General features: G+C 46.5%; 2 protein-coding genes across 2 annotated transcripts in view; both read left to right on the forward strand.

Annotated features, from left to right (window-relative positions):
• Positions 1–14,148, forward strand: part of Ephx2 (epoxide hydrolase 2) — a 40,132-nt gene extending 25,984 nt beyond the window's left edge. The window contains exons 12-19 of the mRNA XM_059273439.1: positions 1,698–1,809; positions 7,095–7,169; positions 8,456–8,489; positions 9,747–9,849; positions 10,510–10,579; positions 13,099–13,179; positions 13,526–13,584; positions 13,753–14,148. Coding sequence (XP_059129422.1) covers positions 1,698–1,809; positions 7,095–7,169; positions 8,456–8,489; positions 9,747–9,849; positions 10,510–10,579; positions 13,099–13,179; positions 13,526–13,584; positions 13,753–13,831 — 613 coding nt within the window. The 3' untranslated portion in view covers positions 13,832–14,148. The remainder of the gene's footprint in view (positions 1–1,697; positions 1,810–7,094; positions 7,170–8,455; positions 8,490–9,746; positions 9,850–10,509; positions 10,580–13,098; positions 13,180–13,525; positions 13,585–13,752) is intronic.
• Positions 14,149–19,188: 5,040 nt separating this feature from the next.
• The window catches only part of Adam2 (ADAM metallopeptidase domain 2), a 53,432-nt gene continuing 48,580 nt past the window's right edge, over positions 19,189–24,040 (forward strand). Inside the window, exons 1-2 of the mRNA XM_059273440.1 lie at positions 19,189–19,321; positions 19,840–19,916. Of these exons, the coding sequence (XP_059129423.1) occupies positions 19,249–19,321; positions 19,840–19,916 (150 nt within the window). The 5' untranslated portion in view covers positions 19,189–19,248. The remainder of the gene's footprint in view (positions 19,322–19,839; positions 19,917–24,040) is intronic.

Raw genomic sequence — 24,040 nt, forward strand, 5'->3', positions numbered from 1 at the left:
TGGTGGAAGTTTCTGGATGGCCTGGAATCTGGTGGGTGAAGTAGACCTCATGGCCACACACAGTTAGCTAGAAAGCTGCAGTTAACGCCTCTCTCTTGGTAGGAGAGTATAGGCGGCAGGGTCTGCATGCTCCAGATAATGCAGTCGCTTTTTAAACGGCCGTCTTTTGAAGAACAGAGAGCCCTCTTCACACGGTGAGATGACATCAGAGACTGAAATTAATCAGGAATTTCCTAAAACATTTTTAAAATATATACCTCATTTGTATTTATTTTTAAACCTATGTTTATTTTGTGTGTGCCTATGGTGTGTGTTGTGGATATATATTGTGCATACATGCCAGTATATGGGAGGGTGCCCATATATGGAGGCCACAGCAAGACACTAGGCTTCTTTCTCTGTCTCTGTCTTATGACCTTGAAGCAGGGTGTCTCACTGGACTGGCAGCTGGGTTTTTTGACTAGGCTGGCTGAGGAGTAGACTCGGGCTCCACCTCTCTCTGCTCCTGCAATACAGAGGGTTTCGGGCACTTGCTTCCATGCCTGGCTTTTTACATGGGCCCTGGAAATTTGAACTCAGGTCCTCAGGTCCTTGTGTTTGTAGAGCGAGTGCTCTTACCCTGTAAGCTACCTCTCCCGATCCCTCCTAAAACACTTCTAAAGTGTATGTATTACTGCTCTCCTCCCCCATCCTCACTCCTTCCTTCTCCTGTTTCACTTAAACTGGAAGTCAGAGTTTAATTCTTGTCTTAGTTAGAGTTTCTATTGCTGTGAAGAGACACCATAACCACAGCAACTCTTATAAAGGAAGACAGTTCAGTCCGTCATCATCATGGCAGGAAGCATGGCAGCGTGCAGGCAGACATGGTGCTTGAGAGGTCGCTGAGAGTTCCACATTGGGATTTGTCATCAGCAGGAAGAAAAAGCAAGCCACTAGGCCTGGCTTGATCTTCTGAGACCTCAAAGCCAGGCCCCTGTGACACACTTCCTCCAACAAACCCACATCTACTCCAGTAAGGCCACACGTCCCAATAGTGCCCCTCCCTGAGCCTATTGAGACCATTTTCAGTTAGACCACCATAATTCTTAAACAGATCGTACAGTAACCAAAGAGTTACTGCACAAGCAAATTGCATGCTGCTGAAAATAAACCAGTAGGAATACAGCCATGAGCACGATGTGTAGCTTAAAGGAGACCATATATGTTATTTTTCTCAACTTAATCTCTTCCCAGCAAAAATTTAGAAACATTTTACTGGCCAAACTGAGGTTTTTTTGCCTGAATAGCATCAGACCTGAGACACCCCAGCAAGCCCTAGTCTCCAGTTCCTCTCCTGTTCTGTCTCAGGCACCCTAACCCTTAGCAATGTAGTGATTATTTCCAATCATTCCCAGAAAGGGCTGTGTGTGTCCACAAAGGTGTGTGTGTGTCCACAAAGGTATGTGTGTGTCCACATAGGTATGTGTGTGTCTAAGGCAGGTAAGGTTAAAAACGAAGCTGCAGTTGAGTGGGGAAAACCCTACTAGGTTAAGACTCCAAACACCTGTGTTCTAATCCCAGGTCCCCACTCACTGACGAAGTGAGACTTGGTGCACGTAATTTCCCACTTCGGCTTCAGTTTTGACCTGAAATGTTCTTTCTGGGTCGTGTCTGCCTCAAGAGGCTCTTTGTTTTAATGTTGCTTATTCTTCTTGCAGAGCCGTGGCCAGTCTGAACACTCCGTTCATGCCACCAAATCCTGAGGTGCCTCCTATGGAAGTTATCAAATCTATCCCAGTGTTTAATTATCAGCTGTACTTCCAAGAACCAGTAAGTGGGGGACACTAAGAGTGATGGAGCCAATGGTGTTGCCTCTCTCCCCTCCCCTCTGCTCCCCTTCCCTCCCTCCTCCCCTCCCTTCCTCTCTTCTCTTCTCCCCTTCCCTCCCCTCCTCTCCTCTTCCTTCCCCTCCCCTCCCTCCCTGCTCTCCCTCTTCTTCTCCCTCTCCCCTGCCCCTTAAATATCCTGAGGCATTAGTTAGAAATGTAAAAATGACTTTGCAAACAGACTCGGGCATACTGGCCACAGATCCAGTGGGTCCTTTGCGAGTAGGTGAACATTTCTGTGTGTCTGTCTGGGTGGCTGAGGAGCAGGGGACGGTGCCAGACTGGCTTCTGCTGCTTCTGCAATGTGTGCAGCAGGAGCCAAGTGCTCACTTAAAGCTGCCGGTCTCAGGCTTTTGCTAGGGACCTTGTCCTCTGCTCACTGACAACTGAGCCTTGTGAAGTGTCACCAACAGCCAAAGAGCCCCACAGCAGGCACTTAAGAGTGTTGAAAGGGTTGTTTGAGGTATCAGCATAAGTCCCACAAAGATGCCTTTCAAAAACAGCCCTGGAGTGTATGATCCTTGTGATGAGGATCTAACACCACCTTTGACAGGGACTCTCTGAGAACATTGTGAGTCACCTGACCAGAAATAACAAGAGTCCATCCTCAATGCACTCTAACCATTGAGCTAACCAGCCCAGCATCAGCTGAGCTGGACTGTGGGAAGACTTCTGAATCAAGCAGGCACTTTGCTTGCCACTTTTACAGTTTAGCAAATCTGGAGCTGTCCCAGAAGCCATGCCTCCTTCAGGAATCCCCACCCCCTGCTCAGGAAGCCCTCCACCACCACCACCAAACAGCTCTGCCCCCTTGATCCCACATTGCTGTGTGTGTGCTCCTGGCTCACCTTGAGGGCCAGGGCTCAACCTTGCTCTTGCAGCATATTTGGATGCCTGGGGTACAGTAGGACTGAACCAATGCTCTCTGAAAGGGGGATCCTACAGCCACATGCACAAAGCCATGTGGTGACCATGATCCTGAGCCCTTGGACGCGTGGAGAGGTCTCTTTATCTGGTTCTGCACATTTTGCCCTTTGAGGTGGATTGACGCTGGATCTGTGCCCATGCAGGGAAGGAGTGGGGGCATTGATCATCCTCCCCCCCATGCTGAATTTGCACTTGAAGATTTTTGACGAGAGCCATGTTGGCTTGTTAATTACGAGCCCACTCATTTGTAAGATTCCATTCCATGGAGAATCAATGGACGTCTTCTTCAAGGTGATGAATGCCAGGCAAGAAATAGCAACGGGAGGCTGTAGATCCACAGTGACGGATGAGAGCCTGCCCTGCCCGTGAGTCGGGCTCAGTCAGGATTCTTATTTATTGAGAGCCAACCTCACCCCAGAAGCAGCTTCTGTTGATGAGGCACATTTCGGTGTGTGGAGCCCTGCAGAGGCCTCCACAGAGCTCTGATCTCACTTGGTGCTTAGAAGAGTAAACAGACACCAAGAGGCGGTAAGGCTCAGAGCGCGCATGGGTAAATAGTTCTGCCCCCTCACATGAAAGTCCATCATGCTGACAGGGAGGGGGTGTAAAGGTGAGGGCCAGAAAGGAGAGGATAAAAGCGATTGTGCTCTTGGGGACATATGGGAAGGCTGCATTTCACAGTGGCAAGTGTCCTGACTGCTCTTTATAGGCTCCTGAGCCCAGCATTAGCACCTAACACACATGGTTCAAGCCCCAGTACTGACTCATGACCTTAGCTCTCCAAGCCCTGGGTTGATTCGTCATCTGTCAGATGGGGATTGGTAAGGATTGAAAGGGATGGTGCATGTTTCTTATCGTGCTGACATGACACGCAGGCTCGGTAGCATGTGGTGATTATTGTACACACAGGCCGGGTGACACAAGGTGATTATTACCATCAGCATTGTCACTGTCCTTAAAGTTGCAGCATGGCACCAAAATCGCCTAGTTTTTATTTTTATTTTCAATATTATCAGGAGATGTAACCCAATATGGCCAGCTGCAGCCTGACAGGTGATGACAGGATTTTAGAATTTCTTGCCTAGTCAGAATGAAACAGAGTTGGGATTTATCCAAAAGAGAGAGTACACATTTTAGACTTAAGCATGGAAGTTGAGAGGGAGACCTCTAAACACTGTATATAGTCACAGGTGTAATTTACAACCAGGCTCAAACAAACAGAAAATTAAGTTTCAAATGCTTTTGTGAGAAGTACTTGGTTTACTCCTTTCTCTTATCTTTAACAATTTCCTTCTGTCAATGACGCTGTGAGGTGGTTTGTGTAGTGCATAGTTCATGTTTGTGAATGACAGAGACATCAGCATAGTTCACGTTTGTGAATGACAGAGACATCAATGAGGTTCAACTCGGAGATTGCATTGAGGCCATAAGTAGGCAGGGTCCTTTAGCTAGTCTTGTTTGGGCTGTCTTTGGGAGAGGATGGCATCTTCACAGTGGGTTCTATTGTTTTTGTTTTCTCTGGTGACATTCTTGACTCTCAGTCAAAGAGAAATAGAAACCAGGGCCTGAAGTAAGGGTCTGTTTCTGCTTTCCCAGCCTCTTCATTTTCTCTGTCTCATCCTGCCTCAGACTGCTCCCCACCTACACCCACACCTTGCCTTCCTCCATTCATATTTTTTCTTCCTACTGAGGAAGCAAAGTATTAATAAGTGCCCAGAAAAGGCTCAATGGATAGAAAGGAGGGTGGGTAGGAGTGGAAAATATATAAGGAAGGAATACCAGGGAGATGTTGACGACAGCTGGGTTTTCAAAAAATCTCGTTTTTTGTCATGCCTCTGTGTATCTGGGGGGAAGGTCACTTCCTTTTTCCTGTGCCCGCCCTGGTGGGGAAAGCCTTTAGTCATAGGAGCGCCCTTGGTGTTGGTCCTGTTTTGTGCTGGTTTTATTCCTGGGCAGCTGTAGGAACCCTATGATGTCATCAACTATGCTCAGTGTTGGCCAGTGCTGGGCTACGCCTCTCTGGCCCAGTGTGACATTTTGCTCCTGTTCTGCATCAAGTCTAGACTTCATGTTGAGCTGAAGCTCATGGGTGCATGGAGTGTAAGCATCACAGCTGAGATGGAAAGGTTTCCTGGCAGCTCAAAGCCAAGGAATACCCCAGAGTCACACTGCACAACAGACCTCACACAAGAGATTTACTGGGAGGGAAAAAACCAGGAGGGTGGCTGCCACTGCTTAAGCCAGAAACAGCAGCAAACTGAACAGGATAGAGGGCTTATATAGAGCTTCTTGGGAAGGGGGTGGAACTTTTCAGGGTAGAGCTTTCCAGGGTGGAGATTGGTGGGATTTGTTGTCCAGAGATTGGGCTTTTTGCTCTGCAGGGTGGGGGTAGGGTTCAGCAGTTAGGGCAGTTAGAGTATTCTGTGGGTAGAACCTGGCAGTTAGAGGTCCTCGGGGGATAGTCCTGGCCACTCATGTGGTTTGAGGGGCTTACATGGAGGAAACGGTGGCTAGTGGGTGCTGGGTGGTGTATGACGTCCTCTGCACTGGGCAGGTGCCATCGTTAGTGCCTGGGGTGCAGGTCTATTGGGGGATGTTGTTAAATGAAGTTTTGTTCTGTGGAGCTGCTGGGGACCTACATTCTAAGCATCTACCCAGAAGGAGATGCTCCCAGTACCCAAGAGCAACAAGGCCTGTAATCGAGTCTCCACTGAATTATTGAGGATTTAGCAAAAATTACAGTCTCTTGTCCAGAAAATGTCATGTACATACCCAATTCTGTGGCAATTCCAAGATGTTCTAGAACTTCTTCTGAAAGCTACCCTAAGTACACCTGGCTATTTTATTAGGAGCCCCCCTCTCTCTTCTCATTGGCCTGGGGCTTGCTTACCTAGACCCGACTGGCTAGCCAGAAAGCTCCAGGGACCCACCAGCTTCCATCTTGTGAGAACTGGGCTTGCGAATGTGTGCCACTGCCCTCGGCTTCTTCGCACAGGTTTTTGATGTCAAACTCAGGTCCCCATTCTTGCAAGACAAATGTTTATCCACTAAATGGTCTCTCTGGTCCTCCCGAGAGAGAGACATTTCACGTTCAAGGCATAACCTTGAACATGCATACTATCCGGTCTCTAGTCCAGCAAGTCTGTGTATCCCAGCTCTTTCCTCAGGCCAGAACAGCCTTCCTTCATCAGCAATGCCAAGTCCCACTCATCTCCACTCCACCTCCAGTGTTCTCCCCTTCGGTAAAAGCAAGCAGAACTGTCACTTGGGCCATCGCGGTGAACTCTCACTCGCTTCACAGTCCTTGATGCTGCTTTATTCTCGGGGTGTTTGCCACCTGCGAGACTCCCCAAGAACTCTTCGGTATATCTTGGAATTAAACAGTATTCACAAGATGAATTAGTGGACATGAACACTTCCCAAGAAACACCAGGCATCATATTTCCAACATTTGATTCTATCTGCAGTGGCCAACCCCTCATCCACATTACAGGAACATCTCCGCTTTGCCATAAATAAGCTCGTAATTATGTATGCTAAATTTAAAAGGATGATACAGAGGGAAAGTAGGTAGAGATATTGGGAGGTGTGGACCTCTGTGCTCCTCTCTACCTATTTAGTCCTCATTCCTGCAGCCTGGTGTTCAGAGCACGAGGTGTCTGAGAGCCTGCTGTAGCCTATAATAGATGAGCAATTACCTGTAATAACACTCTCTCAAGACAGAAGAACCTGGTAATTTATCACCACCAAGGACGTGTGTCCCAGCTCCTAACAAAGGACATTTGCTGCCCTGTCCTTAGGGAGAGAGCCCTGATAGCATTCCAAAGGTCTGTAATGATTAAGACCAAATTGAAGAAGATGGTTGAAGTTACTACAGTCAAATTGAGAAGCATGAAGGAAACTGTGAACAGAGACATCTCACCGTGCATCTTGTCAAAGCCTGGCCACCTCCTTAAATCTGTATTGGCCTCCTTGATTATGCAAGTTGTACCTTATCGTGAGATTCGGGGCAACAAAATAAATAAATAAATAAATAAAATAAAATAATTAAAAAATAAAAAAATAAAAAAAACAGTGTTATCCTCAAACCCACCTCCCTGGAATCACCCCTGTTAGCATCTTATATTCTGTTTAATCTTTTCTAACATACATCTCATGATAAAAAAAAATTCCAGGGAATGTAATTCTAACAGACATGGATGGGACAGACACTGAGGGCTCTTGGCCTTGGCAGTGGGTTGGGCTACAGTTTCCAGGGCTTCTTAAAGCGATCTTTAATTTAATCTTTCTTGGCTGTTTTAGGGAGTGGCCGAGGCCGAACTGGAAAAGAACATGAGTCGGACTTTCAAAAGCTTCTTCCGAGCAAGTGACGAGATGGTAAGAGGTGGGAGATGGGGTGCATGTGCGTGTGCGTGTGCGTGTGTGTGTGTGTGTGTGTTTGCATGTGTGTTCGTGTGTGTGTGTGTGTGTCTGTGTGTGTGTGTGTTTGCATGTATGTACATGGGTGTGTTGCGTGCATGCGAGTGTGTGTGCATAGTGCATATGTGCACACAAATGTGTTCATGTTTGTGCATGTGTGTGTGTGTGTGTGTGTGTGTGTATGTGTGCATGTGTGTGTTATAATTTTGGTTTATGAGCTCATCTTTAGTGACATTGAACCTGTACCAGCCTGCTTGTTTGGACTTTGGACCCACTCTCTTGGGTGACTCATCATTATTTCTGTCCTACATTCTGGTGGCAGTCCCACCCAGGCTCACTTCTTTGTTTGCTTCATACCACCTGAGTCCCCAGATCACCCAACAGTGAAAATTCAAATGCACGGGGACATCTTTCCGTTTTCTCTTAGTACCAAGCTGAAGCAAATAAATTTCCCACCTGCCTGTCATGGGTAGACTTTTTCATTTTACCTTTTCCTGGATGCTTCTGCACACTGAGGAGCCCTGGGTTGCCCGATTTCCTCTAGGGCAGGGCAGGGAGCGGCTCGTTCTGATTCTCCACCTTCTATAGGTCTGAGCTCTCCTCTCGTGCTCACACTGACAAGCCCAAGCCGTTACTTAGATCTGCAAGCACCTGCAGCAGCAATGGATGGGAACTTCAACTCTCTCTTCTCTGACCCTGAGAGATCCCTTGGCTGCCTTTCGGGGTCAGCGTGTGTGTTATAGCCCCGTCTGCTCTTTCATTGCTAGGATTTCAGTTATTCTTGGTTACCCATGATCGAATAATATCAAAAGGGGAAATTCAGCAGATAAAAATCTAAGATGTAAAGTACGTGCCACGCTGAGAGGCATAATGAAATCCCACTGGTGTGAATCTGCTCTGTCTCAACACGGGGAGGAGGGGGCTCTTATTATAACATTGCTGTAATTAACTATTCTAATTTAGTGTTGGCTGTCATTTCTGGTTATGTTATAGTAGTGCCTCATTTATGAGTCAAACACTATCACGGGTATCAGGTACAGGGTGTGCACAGAGTACACAGTGTCCAGTGTCCAGTGCTGTCCTTGGTGGCCAGCTTCCATCCCCTGTATGTTTTAGCACATATCCCCACATGAAAGGGTTCTCCCATGGCCCTCGTGCACTTGAGGTCTGCTGTAGTGGCGACCTGAGTCACAGTGTTCTGACTGCTTCACTCACGACATCCTCCCTAACTTTTCTTCCCACAGGGTTCACTCACTGTGCATAAAGCTACTGAACTGGGTAAGAGGTATCCCTGGGAGGGAAGGGACAGCAGGGCCACATCAGCAGAATGTTAATGGAGTCCTGTTCCCTCTGCCCCTGAAGAAGCCCTCACCTTGCTTTACTGTTTTGGGCTTTGGCTTGCCCAACCAAGGTCCCCTGACAATTAATGGTGCGACCCTAGTCTGCCCTATAGGGAGTTGAGCGTCAAAGTCCTAAGAAGCTTTGAGGACTTGGAGAGGGTATCTGAGGCAACGCAACCTTCTCCTCAACATGGAGAGGTGGCTGCTGTGGAGTCAACAGTGTGCACAAGGCAGATCAAACTAGACCCACCTAAGTCTCCACCGGCCGTTCCACCCCAAGGTCCTCTTCCGGCCACTCTGGTTCCCACACATCTTGGTCACCCCAATGAGTGGGATTTAACTGAAGTCAGATCTGGACTCAACTCTGAGGCCCCGACCTCCACTAGCACTGGCCCCACAGATGCTTGCTTCATTCCTGGCACTGCCCCCTAGCCATTATTCATCGAGTCTTAATAACTGTGGTCACTGACACTCCTAGTGCTGGACCTACAACCTCTCATATGACCTCTCGATCACAAACAGAAGAAGTGGATCTCAGAGGTTGACCTGTGTCGACAGGCTGAGCTGGAGTCTGACCCTAGCGGCCTTCGCCTCTGAGGATATCTGCCTCCTTGCCCCCCCACACCCCCACCCCCCGCCCGCTTCTTTTCTTTCCAGCCCCTTGTTAGTTTATTGGTTCCATGTTCTGAGTACCTGTCCTCAAGGAGTCCAGGGGTAGGATGCTGCCCACAGAGAGCTCGGGGTGGTGCAGGGAAGCAGATCAGCAGTAAAGAAGTGCGATATGCAGATGGGGATGGGATGCTCAAATGAGCAGGGCGGGAGCACCAGCTGGGTGTCTGATTCCCTTGACATTGACCTTGAAGCCTGAAGTGATTGTGCCCTTTACTGTGAGGACTGTAGAATGAAAACAATGTGTTTGTTCCTGATGAGCCTTTAAGGGAACTGCCAGGACACTGCATACCTCTGAAGACAGTATGGCATTTTATAATGAGAACCCCACAGTAGGGAAGATCCCAGCCCCATGGCTTGGTGCTCCCCCTGGCCAAGAGGAAGTCAATGAGGAGAAGGCAGAGGGACAGACACAAAGTCTCATGGGCCCTTCACTCCAAGTTCAGATGGGGCAACCTCAGCAGGGAAGGCCAGCTTTAGAACCATTCAGCCTGCAGTGGGAGAGCACACAGGTGTCTTTTTGCAGGCGGAATCCTTGTGAACGCCTCAGAAAATCCCAGCCTCAGCAGGATTACTACTGAGGAGGAAATTGAGTTTTATGTACAGCAGTTCAAGAAGTCCGGCTTCAGGTAAAAAGAAGGGAACCCCAGACAGGATGGATAGGGTGCTCAGCTGTCGGGGATGGGGATGGTTACTTCCACCACAGCCCCTGTGAGCACCACAGTGACCTGTCTGTGGTTGAATGCTCCCCAGTGCCGAGAGGCTCACTACCTATGCTGTGCAGCTTCCTTTGGGGTATCCAGCTTGTGCTTTCTTGTGTTTATGGGTCCCCCAAAAGGGAGAGGCTTTTAATTGATTTGCAGTCATAACTCCTCCAAGAATCAGGGCAGCTCTTCTGTCTTCGGAGAATCGAAAACCACACAAACCCAAGCGTGCATGCATTTCAGTGCCTTCACACTGTCTCTGACCCACCGTGACACTTCTCACTGAGTTTCCTGGGGCAGGAAAGTGGCTTCTAGGTATGGATGGGGGTAATCTGTAGGATCAGCTTCTGTTTGCCCCCAGATCCTCTCAGGGGCACCAGCCCAGGGGCAGAGAGTTCCTGCCCTAGGCCTCGCTGAGGAAGCAGCAGACGTGGATAGGAATCGTGTGTCTCGGGGCCACACTCTCGTGTCCTGCAGCACTCACCCTCCCGGGCACAGTTGTGTGTGGGTAGCACAGGTCCTTGTGGGCCAACAGTGGTCAACTCCTGGAGGCTCACCCTCGTTACCGTCCGATCCTCTCCACAGAGGCCCTCTGAACTGGTATCGGAACGTAGAAAGGAACTGGAAATGGAGCTGTAAGGGACTGGGACGGAAGGTGAGCACCGTGGCCTCCTGCTACACACACACACACACACACACACACACACACACACCATACACACACCAGGTACATACACATACACACACACACACACACATACCACACACACACACACACACACACACACACACACACACACACGCCAGACACACACACACACACACACACACACACACACAGATACTAGACACACACATACCAGACTCACATACACACCAGACACACACACACACAGACACTAGACACACACATACCAGACTTACATACACACCAGACATACACACACACACATATGCTCACATGCTCTCACACACATCAGATATACATATCTTGCACACAGACACCAAACGCACAAATATATGCACCAGACATACGTGTACACACATATACACACATACACACACACACACACACACACACTCATCTCACATAGAGACACCAGACACACACACTGGACTCATAGAGCCGCCTTTAAGGCTTCCTGTTGCTCCCACCTGACAGGACCTGGGTCCCACACAGGGGCCCTGGCTTCCTCCTTTCCTCTGAGGTTGGGGTGGACTCCACTCAGGGCTTCCTGTTAGAGCCTCTTGCTGGTGAGACCCCCCAGGATGGTGGCTTCTGGTGCTGCAGGGCTCCTGTCCAGGTAATGACAGCATTATATGGGATGAGTGAATCTCCTGGCAGTGGCCCTGGTCAGGGCCACAGATTGGCCAGGGTCACTTGAAGTGGACAATGACGCCAAACCACAGAGGCGTGCTGGCTTCTCAGACAGATGTGACTTTGGCCTCTGCCTCTGTCACCTTGTAGTTTTGTCTCTGGGTCTCAGTTTCCTCATATGTCGGTCAGATGATGGATGGTCTTCAACCTCTGGGTCTATAAAGAGAGTAACATTGCATCCTAAATGCTAAACATCGAAACTGGCCTTTTTTTAAACCATCACAGGAGCCAGGCCTTCATGAGCTCCCCTAGGAGCCCAGTCCCCTCCTTACCTCACTACGGGTAATGCAGGGTTTACAAACGGGCTTGATGCAACCCCTGTGTGACACGTGGACGACCACTTCGCCAGGCTGATGCTCTGTTGCCATCTCTGCAGTAAAGACACTGCAGGACCAGGGTCTTCCTCAGAGAGCTGTGTGATCAGGAAGTGACGGGATGTGCTGAAAGCCTTGAGAGAGGGTCCCGGCAGAGCAGTTCTTCAGCTAATGCCCCCATCACTGTCATTACAGTCGTCTGTGACTGACGCATTGGCAAAACTACAGTTCCGTAGACCAGAGGGGTCAAGGTGTGGAGGGAAATGAGGAGGACCCTGTGGGGTGGACCAGGTCGTGCTAAGGCTGGATTTCTAAGGCTGAAATTAGTTTCAGCATCACAATCACTTTTGACCATCACAGGACCCTGAGGAGATGGGATGAGAAGCATGGTGTTCTCCAGAGTCCTCAGCTAGGTCAGGCTGACATCGCTTAGAAGTGACTTAGAAGGAAATGCCGCATGTATGGTGCATGAATGTAATCCCAGCTACTTCAGAGACTGACGCGGGGGGATCGCTACTCAGCAAGACCCTGACTCAGACTAAAGTTGAGAGGGTAGAGGCCACAGTTCCACTTGCTTCGTGTGTATGAGGCTCTGGGTTCTACCCTTTGCTCTGAAAGGAAAGAGACAGGAGAAGAAAAGGATAAAGACGGAAGAGTGAGGAGAGTGTGTGGGACTTTCTCCAGCTTGCAGCATCCCCAGGGTTCCCTTCATTTGTCAGCACAGAGACGGGGAGTCATTTCTGTCCCTTCTGGTAACACACAGGTAACTGTCATGGCTGTCCCACTCACGCTCTTGAATCTTGGCTTCTCCTTTAAAAAAAAAAAAAAAAAAAAAAAAGGATTTACTTTTATATGTGTGAGTGTTTTGCCTGCACGTCTACATGTACAACAAATGTACACAGTGCTCTCAGAGGCCAGAAGAGGATGACAGATCAACTGGAAATGGAGTTACAGATAGTTGCCAGTTGCCGTGTGGGTGCTGGGAACCAAACCCAAGTCCTTAGAATAGCACGTGGATCCTCTGGAAGAGCAGCAAATGCTCTTAACCACTAAGCCATCTCTCCAGATCTTGGCATATCCTTTTAAATCAAAAGGAATCTTGTCCTTCAAGGATCTCTATCTTCCTTTAAATTGGTTCTATGAGCTAACTGAGATACAAGGTCAGCTCCCCACTTCTCTCTCTCTCTCTCTCTCTCTCTCTCTCTCTCTCTCTCTCTCTCCCTTTCTCTCACACACACACACATACACACACACACACACACACACACACACACACACACACACACCACTGCATTGCTAGATCCAAATTCTGATGACCCCTCCCTGAAAAGCTTGGTAGAGGCAGAGCCAGGGCAGGGCAAAGGTCTTCTCATGGGGTGGAGGTGAGAGCTGGTAGTGGCAGACACCCAAGGCAACCTTCCCTAGGCACAGATGGCATCAGGGTGGCTGAGTGACAGCTTCCCTTACTGTTCCCCCCACCAGATCCTGGTCCCAGCCCTGATGGTCACAGCTGAGAAGGACATCGTACTCCGTCCTCAAATGTCCAAGAACATGGAAAACTGGGTGAGAAAATGGCCCTGCACATGGGAGAGAACACAGGGGCCCAGGAGGGAGGCAGCAGAGGAGGTCATCCCTGAGAGGCTGGATGGGAACCAGCTAAAGCTCTACCCTGACCCAGCTTCATTGCTGACATCACTATCCCCTCCCATGACACTCCCTTTCCCTACTCTGATAAGCTCTGCCATTCCTCATTCCTGTCCTAAATGGCACAAGGGTCCTCCAAGGATGGCCTGTGGGAATCATAGAGGAAGGGGTCCCCTCCAAGATGGCCTCTGCTGTGCATTACACTGACTCCACCAGCCCGATTAACATTCTGCTGCTGACCTTCCTGCATGGGATTTTCTTTCAGATCCCTTACCTGAAAAGAGGACACATTGAGGACTGTGGTCACTGGACACAGATAGAGAAGTAAGGAGCCTGGGGTCCCTGGGTGAGAAGAGCATGATTCCCTGGTCACTTGTCTCATGAGCAGGCTTAGCTCTGCCAAGCTCACGTCTGCCGGGTCTTTTCAAGCACACTGCCTTGGTGAGGACAGTGGGTTCCGATAGGTCAACATGTCTTTTGTCTCCCTTCTAGACCTGCTGAGGTGAACCAGATTCTTATCAAGTGGCTGGAGACTGAAGTCAAGAACTCGTCATTGACCTCCAAGATTTAGCCAGTAGCGTGTCCTCTGTTTCTGGACATGCCCTTACCCAGAACTAGCAGCATTGTTCTTTGGTCAGCCAGTGATTTTCTTGGGAAAGTGATCAGATGTGATGTAATTTTAGATCCAGGAGAAAGTGGGTGCGATTAATTCTCTGAAGATGACTGCACCATCAAAGAAAAGATCACAGCCTGTCAGGAAGGCATGGAGCAGCCCAGCTGGTAGCTTTGCAGCCAAATCCATACCTGTTCTTTTTGAAGCAGCTGATTTGGGGTCTTCATTCAATAAAGCTAACACCTTGGTGCTCCAGTTCTGTGTTCTCTGGAGAAGCCGGGCAACTGCTTAGAGAGGGTACTGCTTCCCAATGAAGAGAAGCCTCCGAGGTGCTGTGTGACCTAGACCAGCTCTGTTCAGGGAGCCTTCCTGAAGGATGCTATGGGTGGTCCTAACCTTTGTTTCTGTGCAGTGTGTACACAGGTACTGATGTGGACTATATTTGAAACTTGCCGTGGAGTCTGAGGAAGTGATTTCAGCCGCCACTCTGCCAGGCTTGAGCTGATCTAGTTTCGTGCCCCCACCACACACACAGACCTCTCCTTCCCCTTGTCACATCTAGGGAGACTCCAAGTCTCACTGATCTTGTCTTCTGCAGTTGTCAACCCTCTGTCCTGCTTTGGGCACCAGAGTCTCATACCAGCAACATCCTAATTGCCTGCACCACCCTTCAAATCCTCCAACCTTCCCCCAAGACAAAATCCATGCTCTGAGACCCACCCAGCCTGACCCCATCACTCCACGATTTCTATATAGCTGTCCTCCAGTTTTACTCTCCTTGAATCTGAACTCATACGAGATAGGCTCTATTGACCCTCTCTGCCCGACCTGTGCATGCTCTCATATGAAGTCTCCCAGCTGCCTCCTTTTTGACCAAGTCTCGGTCTCAATGGATGTCCTCTCCCCTTGCTGCCCCATCAGGGCACACACAGACACACACCCTCACTGCAGGTGCAATCCCTCATTCTGTTAACCTGTCCAGGGGAACTTGGCCAGTTGGAGGCTTTAGCCTTTGGTTCCAATGGCTGAGCCCTTTATATTGATAATCTGCTTCCTGCATCTGGAACCAGGCCAGCCAGCATAGACATTGAATATGCTGCTTCCTTATTGTGATCTTGAGAATGGGTTCCTGTGTCTCAGTTCCCTCAGCTTTAAAGAGAACATTGATAGTAGCTAACAATCAGATGGTGGTGGTGGTGGTGGTGAGTATCTATATAGCTATATATAATATAGTATATGATACATATACATACATAACTCTAGACTGGGAGTCACATGGAGGAACAGCTATAGACATGTGGTTGCGAGCTTGTTTATACTAAGATAAGACCTTGGATGGCTTTAGATCCCAGTGACATCAGGATCACCTCCACCCTTTTGGACCTTAGAACAGAAGGGCTTGTTTGCCAGACAAACAAACATACGACCTGGTGGAATGCCTAAATGAGCCAGGAAATAGTATTTTCCTAGCTAGCTAAATGCAAACTCATTTGTAAGGAAGAAGACTCTGAGAAGGTCCTCCAATAGGAACATCAGAAGGCAATCCATTAGCTCAAGTTCACATTGTCAGCAGTCTCTATAAACCAACAGAATGCCTCAAATATTTCAGAGCCTAATGAAGTGGGGCCATAGCATTACAAATAAAAAGGAAAAAAGTCTTGCAAGGTTGAAGGTCATAAGTGATGCTAGATGGGCAAAGGTCTCTCTAGGTTATGTAAGGAAATACCATCACGTCCAGATGGTTAGCTCTGCAGAGCTTTGGGCCACAGTTAAATTGATGCAGCTTTGGCAGCCAAGGGGTCAACTGAGGCAAAGAGTTGTTTATGTTTAAGTAGATCTGCTTGGAGTCTTTCCAAGTTATTTTACTATAAATGATAGTCTTATTTCATTCCTGCTGAAGGTGTAAGCAGCCAGTCCCGTCTCCTTAAAGAAGCAACCCTTTCCAAAGAGGCAGCCCCATAGCCATACTGGGGAAGGGAGTGTGACATCAGTGAGCTGAGATTACTCACAGGATCCAGGATTTCCAGGACAAATACCATCCCCAAAGTGGGTCTGTTAGATTGACAGAGAAGAGGCTATTTCTGTTTTTCTTAAAGGGTGATGAACCCATGGTTTTAGGCCTAGAGAATTGATGAGCCAATTTACATCTTGTCCATGCCAGTATTATCATCATAAAGAAGAAGAAAGAATACACACTGAAACCTACATATGGGATCCTAAGAAGGGCTATATATGGGAGTCTGTGGATTTGGAGCTATACTGGCCAAAGGACATAACATACAACCATGTTCAAAGATTAAAGTAGAATACTTTTAAAAAAAGTTTAAGACAAAACATACTCACATACAATGAACTAAAGTTGGCTTTTGCTGAAACATAAAATTTACAAGCTCTTAGCTAGAATAAGAGAGAAAACAAAGAACACTCAAAGGACAGACAACTCAGAGACCAGAAAGAAATCAAGTCATTGACAGCACAGAAAGATGATCGTGCATAAAGGGCTGCTAAGAGTGACTATATACCAACACAGTGATTAACCTAGGAGCTGTGAGTAAGCTGTGCACCGCAAGAACCCAGGTGAGCCCTGAAGAAACAGAAAACCTAAACAGGCTCACAATAAACAATGATTTCAAATCAATAGTTAAATGTTGCCCAGTGAGAAGAGGCCAGGACCAACCAGCTTCCCTGCTGAAGCCTACCCCAATTTTTAAAATATTAATATCAGTCATTAAATGTGGTGATATTTTATTTGTGCTGAAATGTGGTGATATTTTATTTGTATGTTAATAAATAAAGTTTGCCAGGAGATCAGAGGTAATAGCAAGCCATTAAACAAAAGTCGGGCGGTGGTAGCACACGCCCTTAATCACTTGGCAGGCAAAGTCTCTGTGTGTTCAAGAACACACTAGGGAACAGCCAAGCGTGATGACACACTCCTTTAATCCCAGTACCAACCATAGGGACCTGGAGGATATTATGGGACAGGGGGATACTTGAACAACTTTTGCAAATATACTTGAAAACTCAGGGGGAAAAAATGGACAAAACCTTTCAGAATAAACTGACTCACTAGCCCAAGTGGAAAGAGACTAACTGGATATTTTAAAGAAATGAGATCCACAGTAAAACAAATCCCCGACAAGGAAAATCACAGCTCCTAACCCCTCTATTGATGAATGCTGGGGGAGGAGGAAGGCAAGAAAAATCATTCACAGTATGACACCAAATTTCACGAAGATTATAGGACTGCACCTCCAGAACTATCCACAGGACCAGCATGCCTCCGATGGTGAGTTCATTGCAGCAGAAGAAAACTGCAAAAACTCTCATTAAATTTGGAGACAGACTCTGAAAGGAATGTAGGCAAATCAAATCCAGAAAAATAAAGAAATGGCAAAACATAACAGGATGCATTTCAGGGACATGAGTTTGCTCCAACAGTTTAACTCAGAACATGAACATAAAGTGAAGAAAGTCTTGTGACCAACTCATGTATGCAAAAAAGGAATTTCAATAAATTTAAGATCCATGATAAAATTTATATGAAAATTCTATCTGGTTGAAATAAAAGAAAACTTCTGATTATAATTACTGCTATCAACAACAACAACAACAAAAACTACTGGAACAAAATATACACAGACTTTGACAGTTATTACATCCAACAAAGAGATCCTATTTAGAATATATTTCCAGGTTCCATGTGCAATTAAGGAGAGGCAAAGCAGTCCATTCAGAAAAGGGGGGGCATCTCAAGAAGGCAACTGCCCAAGAGGATATATATAATGTTGCCCATAACTACAGAGAAAAGCATATAAGATGTTAACATTCATTAGCCACCAGGGATATACAAATTCAAACCAAAACAAACAAATGCAGACATTTGTTTTTGTTACATTCTGTTGCAGTGACAAACTGCCATGGCCAAAAGGAACTTAGGGGAGAAGGGGATTTGTTTGGCATACACTTCTAGGTCACAGTTCATAGGGAATGTCGGGGCGGGAACTCAGACACTCAAAGCAGAAACCATGGAGGAATGCTGCTTGCTAGCTCACTCCGAAGCCTATGTTTAGCCAACTTTCCTATACAGCTCAGGACCACCAGCCCAGGGAGTGGTGCCACCCGCAGTGGGCTGTGCCCTCCTACATCAACAGAACAAAGAAAATCCCGAATAGACACACCCACAGGCCAGTCTCATCTCAGCAATTCCTCAATTGAGACTCCCTCCTCAGGTGACTCTAGGCTGTGTCGGGTTGACGGAGGTAATAAGAACAGTGCTGACAGAGAATTTAGAATCTTCATACACTTTGGGTAGGATGTCAATTAGTAGTGCAGTCTTGAAGGATTCTTCAGAAGTATTTACAAGACGTACTCTTCGACCCAGCAACTTCCCTCTGGGAATAAACTCAGTAGGAATACCTAAGTATTAAACCGAAATCACACACAAGGAAGTTCATAGACAAATATCAAACACACGGTAATATATTCAACGTGCACTATGCACCAAAACAGCTGCTGTGTGGGGGACTTACAATTTCTCTGTCCCAGGAACCTAGATGTGAAGAATACACCTGTTTTGCTTGAGACAGACAAAAGTATTCTGTGATTGTGAGAACCGTCAGGGAGCAAGCTGGAACTGTTGGTGGTTCTGTCTTAGCGGTTGATCGGAGTGGCAGTTACACTGGCTTGTTTTGTCCCCTTGAATATTAGTCAAGACTGTCCACCTATATTGACAGTAACTTTACATGTATATATACATACATATGTATGTATATATAATGTACATATATATCTTTACATATATATATGTGTGAAGTGTTAAATATCATAAAATGTTATTGTTGTTAAGAATTAAAAGTTCCTGTCTTGAAAAAAAAATTAAAAGTCCATGTAAGTGTATATGCACCTCTCAGCTCCTCAGCTGTTCTACGGATTCTGTCTCAGTAGTTTTTTATTTGTTTTTGTTTTGTTGTTTTTTTTGGTTTTATTTTTTTGGTTTTTCGAGACAGAGTTGCTCTGTGTAGCTTTGGTGCCTTTCCTGGAGCTCACTCTGTAGTCCAGGCTGGCCTTGAACTCATAGAGATCCGCCTGGCTCTGCCTCCGAGTGCTGGGATTAAAGGCTTGCACCACCACTGCCCCTGCTCTCAGTAGTTTTGTGTTCCCTCCACCGCCTACCCCCTCCACCCCTTTTCCTCCTTTGGTCTCAGCTAGAACTCAAACCCAGCCAGTCCTTCCAAAGCGGCCAACTTGCAGAGAGCAGCCCACAAGCCTGCCGGCCCACAGCTGTGCCGCCCACAGCCCTCCCCTCGCGCTCCCAACTGCCCTGTAGCGGGCCAACTGCCACTCCCCGGGGCCGGGGCCCAGGACGCCAGGCCATGTGGTGCATCTTGTTTCTGCTGAGTGGGCTGAGAGGGCTTGGCGGACTTAGCGAGCTCCAAACGAAAGACCGTGAGTACCAACCCACCCTGGAGCCGTTGAGTGCCAGCTCTGCAGGCCTTTCCCTCTTGGTTGCCCAGGGTGTCCTGGGATCGCACCTGCACAAGCCCAGGCCACCAGCTCAGCACAGCTCAAAAGCGAACAGGCTGCACCAGGCTTTCCCACAGGTCCGAGGACCCCGAGAAATGAAAAATGGGGGTGGGCAGACTTGGCTCCTACTATCCTCCAGTTTTAGATCCTGTTTCAGGCTGACGAAGCTACATTGATACCCATGAGTTGGAAGGGAGGAGGAAGTGAGTTTATTTGTACCAAGGACTAGGGTTTTGTCTCAGAATTTACAAATCCTTCCCACTGGGCAAGACTCCCAAAGTAAGACATATTTCTCTTGAAAAGCTTCCAGTTCAGGAAAGGAAGGAGAAGTGTGGGTATTTAAATAGATAGCCATGCTAAGAGTTGATGCCTCATGGGATACAAGGTTCTGGGTGTGCCAGGGGTTTGGCTCTCTGAGAAACGCCTTTTGCACCTTGCAGCTCCCGAGAGATTACACGTGCAAATCATTGTGCCAGAGAAAATCCGGTCCATTCCAAGCGGAGGCTACGAATCACACGTAATTAATTACCAATTTGCTTAAGACTTAGAAGTCATCCAAATATATGCTTGTCGAGAAGTTACTTGTTACTTTGATTTTTTTCATCCATGTGCACTCCCTAGTTTTTTTGGTTTTTGTTTTTGTTGTTGTTGTTGTTTGTTTTGTTTTAATTCCCTGTTTTTGCCAACTTTGACAATACTTAAAGGAAACACTGCTGACGACTTCGGGTGTCTCAGCCCCAGGTCCTTGGGTGGTTTTGAATACTCACTTGTTGACCTGGTCCACCAAAGGTTTTCTTCCCTTCCACCTAGCCGCGTATTTGAAGGACTCTTCTGGGGAGGGATGATGCTTGCCATTTGATACTATGGTATGTGTAGAACCATTTCTCCAGTTTGCAAATATGTTCCTTATTACAAATTATTCTTTCCAAACTATTTTTGCTTCTCCTTAGGATTATTGTCCTTTGCTTCCTATATTTTTGAAGTAAGTTCTAGAATAGTTTGTAAGCTGTGTTCTTGAAGTAGCAAACCTTTATGGCTGGGCCACAGGTGGTCTGGTCATGAAGTGTCCATGTTTCCTTGTCATGTGTCCATTTGCAGCTAGCTCTGAAGGGTCAAGCTTGTGGATTTGTATACATCTTTTTAAAAGGAATGTGTGTGTGTTTATGAAACTTGAATCAGGTAGTTAAGAGGGGCATCTTAAAAACGCTTGTTTTCTTTTTAATTGGAAAACAAACAAGGATTCTACTTGCGGGGGGGAATAGCCTCCAGGACTCACCAGGTACTGATTTGCAATAAGCAGAGTAGAAAATGAAAAAAAAAAGCAGTTGTCTTAAGTGTAAAATTCAGAACTCAAATTGTCTTTTTTGTCAATGCCTGCATTCTTGTTCCTTTGTAAGGGACCTGCTAGGGCCCTTGAAACAGTGAGGCTGCTGTAGTTAGGGACTCAGGGGACACTGTGCACATTTACAAATAGCGTGCTCAGTAGAAAGTAGAAATCCTAAGAGGAAGATACTTCAAGTGTGGGTGGGTGCAACTCGTGGGACAGTAAAACACCAAATGCAAGTGCGAACGTGGAGGATCTGTAGAGAATGCACAGTGTAGTATAGAATGGCTGGTGGAAAGGGGGAGGAAAGGAAAACTCAGCTAGAGGAACTAGGAGCCCTGAGAGGAAGGGGTAAGGGGCAAGATTTTATCAATTGAGAAATGGTTTTGTTTTGTTTTGGTTTTGATTTTTAAACAGAATCCTTGGATCAGGTTTACAAACTGGCTTGGGAGGTGAGGGGAGTAACTCTTTGACACATCTGAATACCAAGGTAAGACATGTCTTAAGGGAAGTCAGAATAACAACAGGGTTAGGGAGATGGCTCAGTGGTTAAGAGAGCTTGTTCAGTCTTGAGGAACAGAGCCCAGAGCCCAGCGCCCAGCGCCCAAGCTAGGCGTCCTGGTGTCCTCTCCTGGCCTCTGTGTGTACACATTCACAGATGCAGTAGTTAGTTAATTAATTTAAATCACTTTTTAGAAAGAATACGAAATGACACAGTAAGGGGATGGATAAGTCTTCTAAAGGGAGTGAAAGTAATAAGACAAAAGCTCCAGTTTTCATTTTTGATAAATTTGGCTATACAGTCATTTACTCAAATGAAATGTTCTTCAGAAATGGGCCGCGCTAATGATTCCAGCCTGAGCCAGCATGGCGGTTCATGTCTCTACTCACAGTAGCTATGAGGCTGAGGCAAGGAAGGTCACTGTATGTTGAAGTCAGCCTGGCCTTCATAGTACATACCAGACCAGCTAGGACTATAGTGTGAGAACTTTTCTCAATAAATAAATAAGCCAACAAAGAAGGAGCAAAGAGTTCAAATTAAAAGTGGAGAACATTGTTAAAATAATGTGCTTCAGGGGCTGGAGAGAAGGTTCAGTGTTTAAGAATTTGGTTTCCAGCAACCTCATTACTGAACTCAACCATCCACAAGTCCAGCTCTCAGGAATCTGGCGCTCTCTTCTGGCCTCCCCTGGTATTGCACACATATGAACACACCTCTTAACAGATATACAGAAAATGCAAAAAAAAAATTTTTAATCTTTTTTAAAAAGAAGATAACTAAACCATGTTTTTTTCTGATCATGAACATGCAAATATGCACAGCCAACTTGCAAATATTTTTAATTATTTTGTTCATTATTTATTTATTTATTTTTGGAGTACTGGTGATTGATCTCACTGCCTTGTACATGTGAGACAAGTACTCAACTACTGAACTACACCCCAAGGCTATGTTTAAATTATAAATGAAATTGAAAAAACACTTATTTTGTTAACAAAGCTTCCCCCATACACAGTGTGGTGGCTTGAATGTAACTGGCCCCCATAATCTCATAGGGAATGGCACTATTTGGAGGTGTGGCTTTGTTGAGTAGGTGTGGCCTTCTTGGAGGAAGTATGTCACTGTGGGGGAGGGCTTTGAGGTTGTTTCTGCTCAGGATATGGCACAATGAGTCAGTCGACTTCCTGTTGCCTGCAAGATGTAGGACTCTCAGCTACTACTCCAGCACTCTGCCCTGCTCCCCATCATGATGATAATGGACTGAACCTCTGAAGCTGTAAGCAAGCCACCCCAATTAAGTGTTTTTAGTTTTAGAGTTGCCATGGTCATGGTGTCTCTTCACAGCAATAAAAACCCTAACTAAGACCTATATAATACATATTTATTATCGCTTTGCTTCTAATTGGAAAACAAATGACAACCAATTTCCAGTACTAGGATAGATGAATAAACTCTGATATAGTCAGAAAGGGAAATATCGCACCAGAGGCGGTAGGAAGTGCTGACGATATTGTGGCCGTAGTAATGATGAACACCCGGGGGTTGCAACCATGTCTACTGTGTCTGAGGCCACGATTTAAGCATATAGACTATGTACTTATGGGAAAATAAAATTTATGTAAATCAAAATGTATGCAAAACAAACCACTGTTTAAGTCAATATTATAACCAGGACAAACATGAATGGTAAACATGAGATTTCGCATGCTGGCCATCTGGGTTATCAGAGAGGACTCAGCTCTCCTGAGTGAGTGTGACACTGCCTTCAACTACCACCAGTGCTTTATGTTTAAGTCTAGTATGGCTAAAGTACATGACAATAAAAGTTAGAATCAAAATGTGTCTTACTTAGGATTTCTATCTCTGTGAAAAGACACCGTGACCACAGTAATTCTTTTTTTTGTATGTGATTTTTTGAGACAGGGTTTCTCTGTGTAGCTTTGGTGCCTTTCCTAGAACTCACTCTGTAGCCCAGGCTGGCCTCGAACTCACAGAGATCTGCCTGCCTCTGCCTCCCAGTACTGGGATTAAAGGCATGTGCCACCGCTGCCAGGCTACAGCAACACTTATAAAGGAAAACATTTAATTGGAGTGGCTCATTTACAGTTTCAGAGGTTCAGTCCATTATCACCACGATGAGGAGCATGGCGGCATACAGGCAGATGGTGGCGGGGGAGGGGGGGCTGGAGTAGTAACTGAGAATCCTACATCTTGCAGGCAGCAGGAGGTGAACTGAGACACTGGACAGTTTTCTGAGCGTAGGAGACCTCAAAGCCCATCCCCACAGTGACACACTTTCTCCAACAAGGCGGTACCAACTCCAACAAAGCCACACCTCCTAACAGTGCCACTCCCTAAGAGATTGTGGGGGGCCAATTACATCCAAACCACCACAAAGCAGCTTACAGAGAATTCACAAGGCCCTTTAAAAACGGCATAAAATTGAACTGTTGGAAGTGTCCTATAAGAGAACCTGAAGGAAGTAAAGCGGCCCATGTTATTTTTTATTTACCATTGTCCTGAAAGTACTGACCAACCCGTGCAAAAAGGAGAGAAAAGAGAAACAGTGGCTAGGCATAAGACCTGGAGAGGACGTGGGGAAAATGATCATTATTTACAGATGAGACAACTATAAACAAAATCTGTCAGTCAGACTAATATCCAACAGCAGAAAATTGTATAAGCACAATCAAAGTACAAAACGCAGTGCATTTTTATTTTGGCAAAGGCAAAAGTACAAAGCAGAATTTTATAAAAAAGGATGTAACTTATACGACATATAGATCTGATTGCAAGTAAATCTCACAAATATATA

Source organism: Peromyscus eremicus, chromosome 9 (genome assembly GCF_949786415.1).
Source record: "Peromyscus eremicus chromosome 9, PerEre_H2_v1, whole genome shotgun sequence".
Classification (NCBI taxonomy): Eukaryota; Metazoa; Chordata; class Mammalia; order Rodentia; family Cricetidae; genus Peromyscus; species Peromyscus eremicus.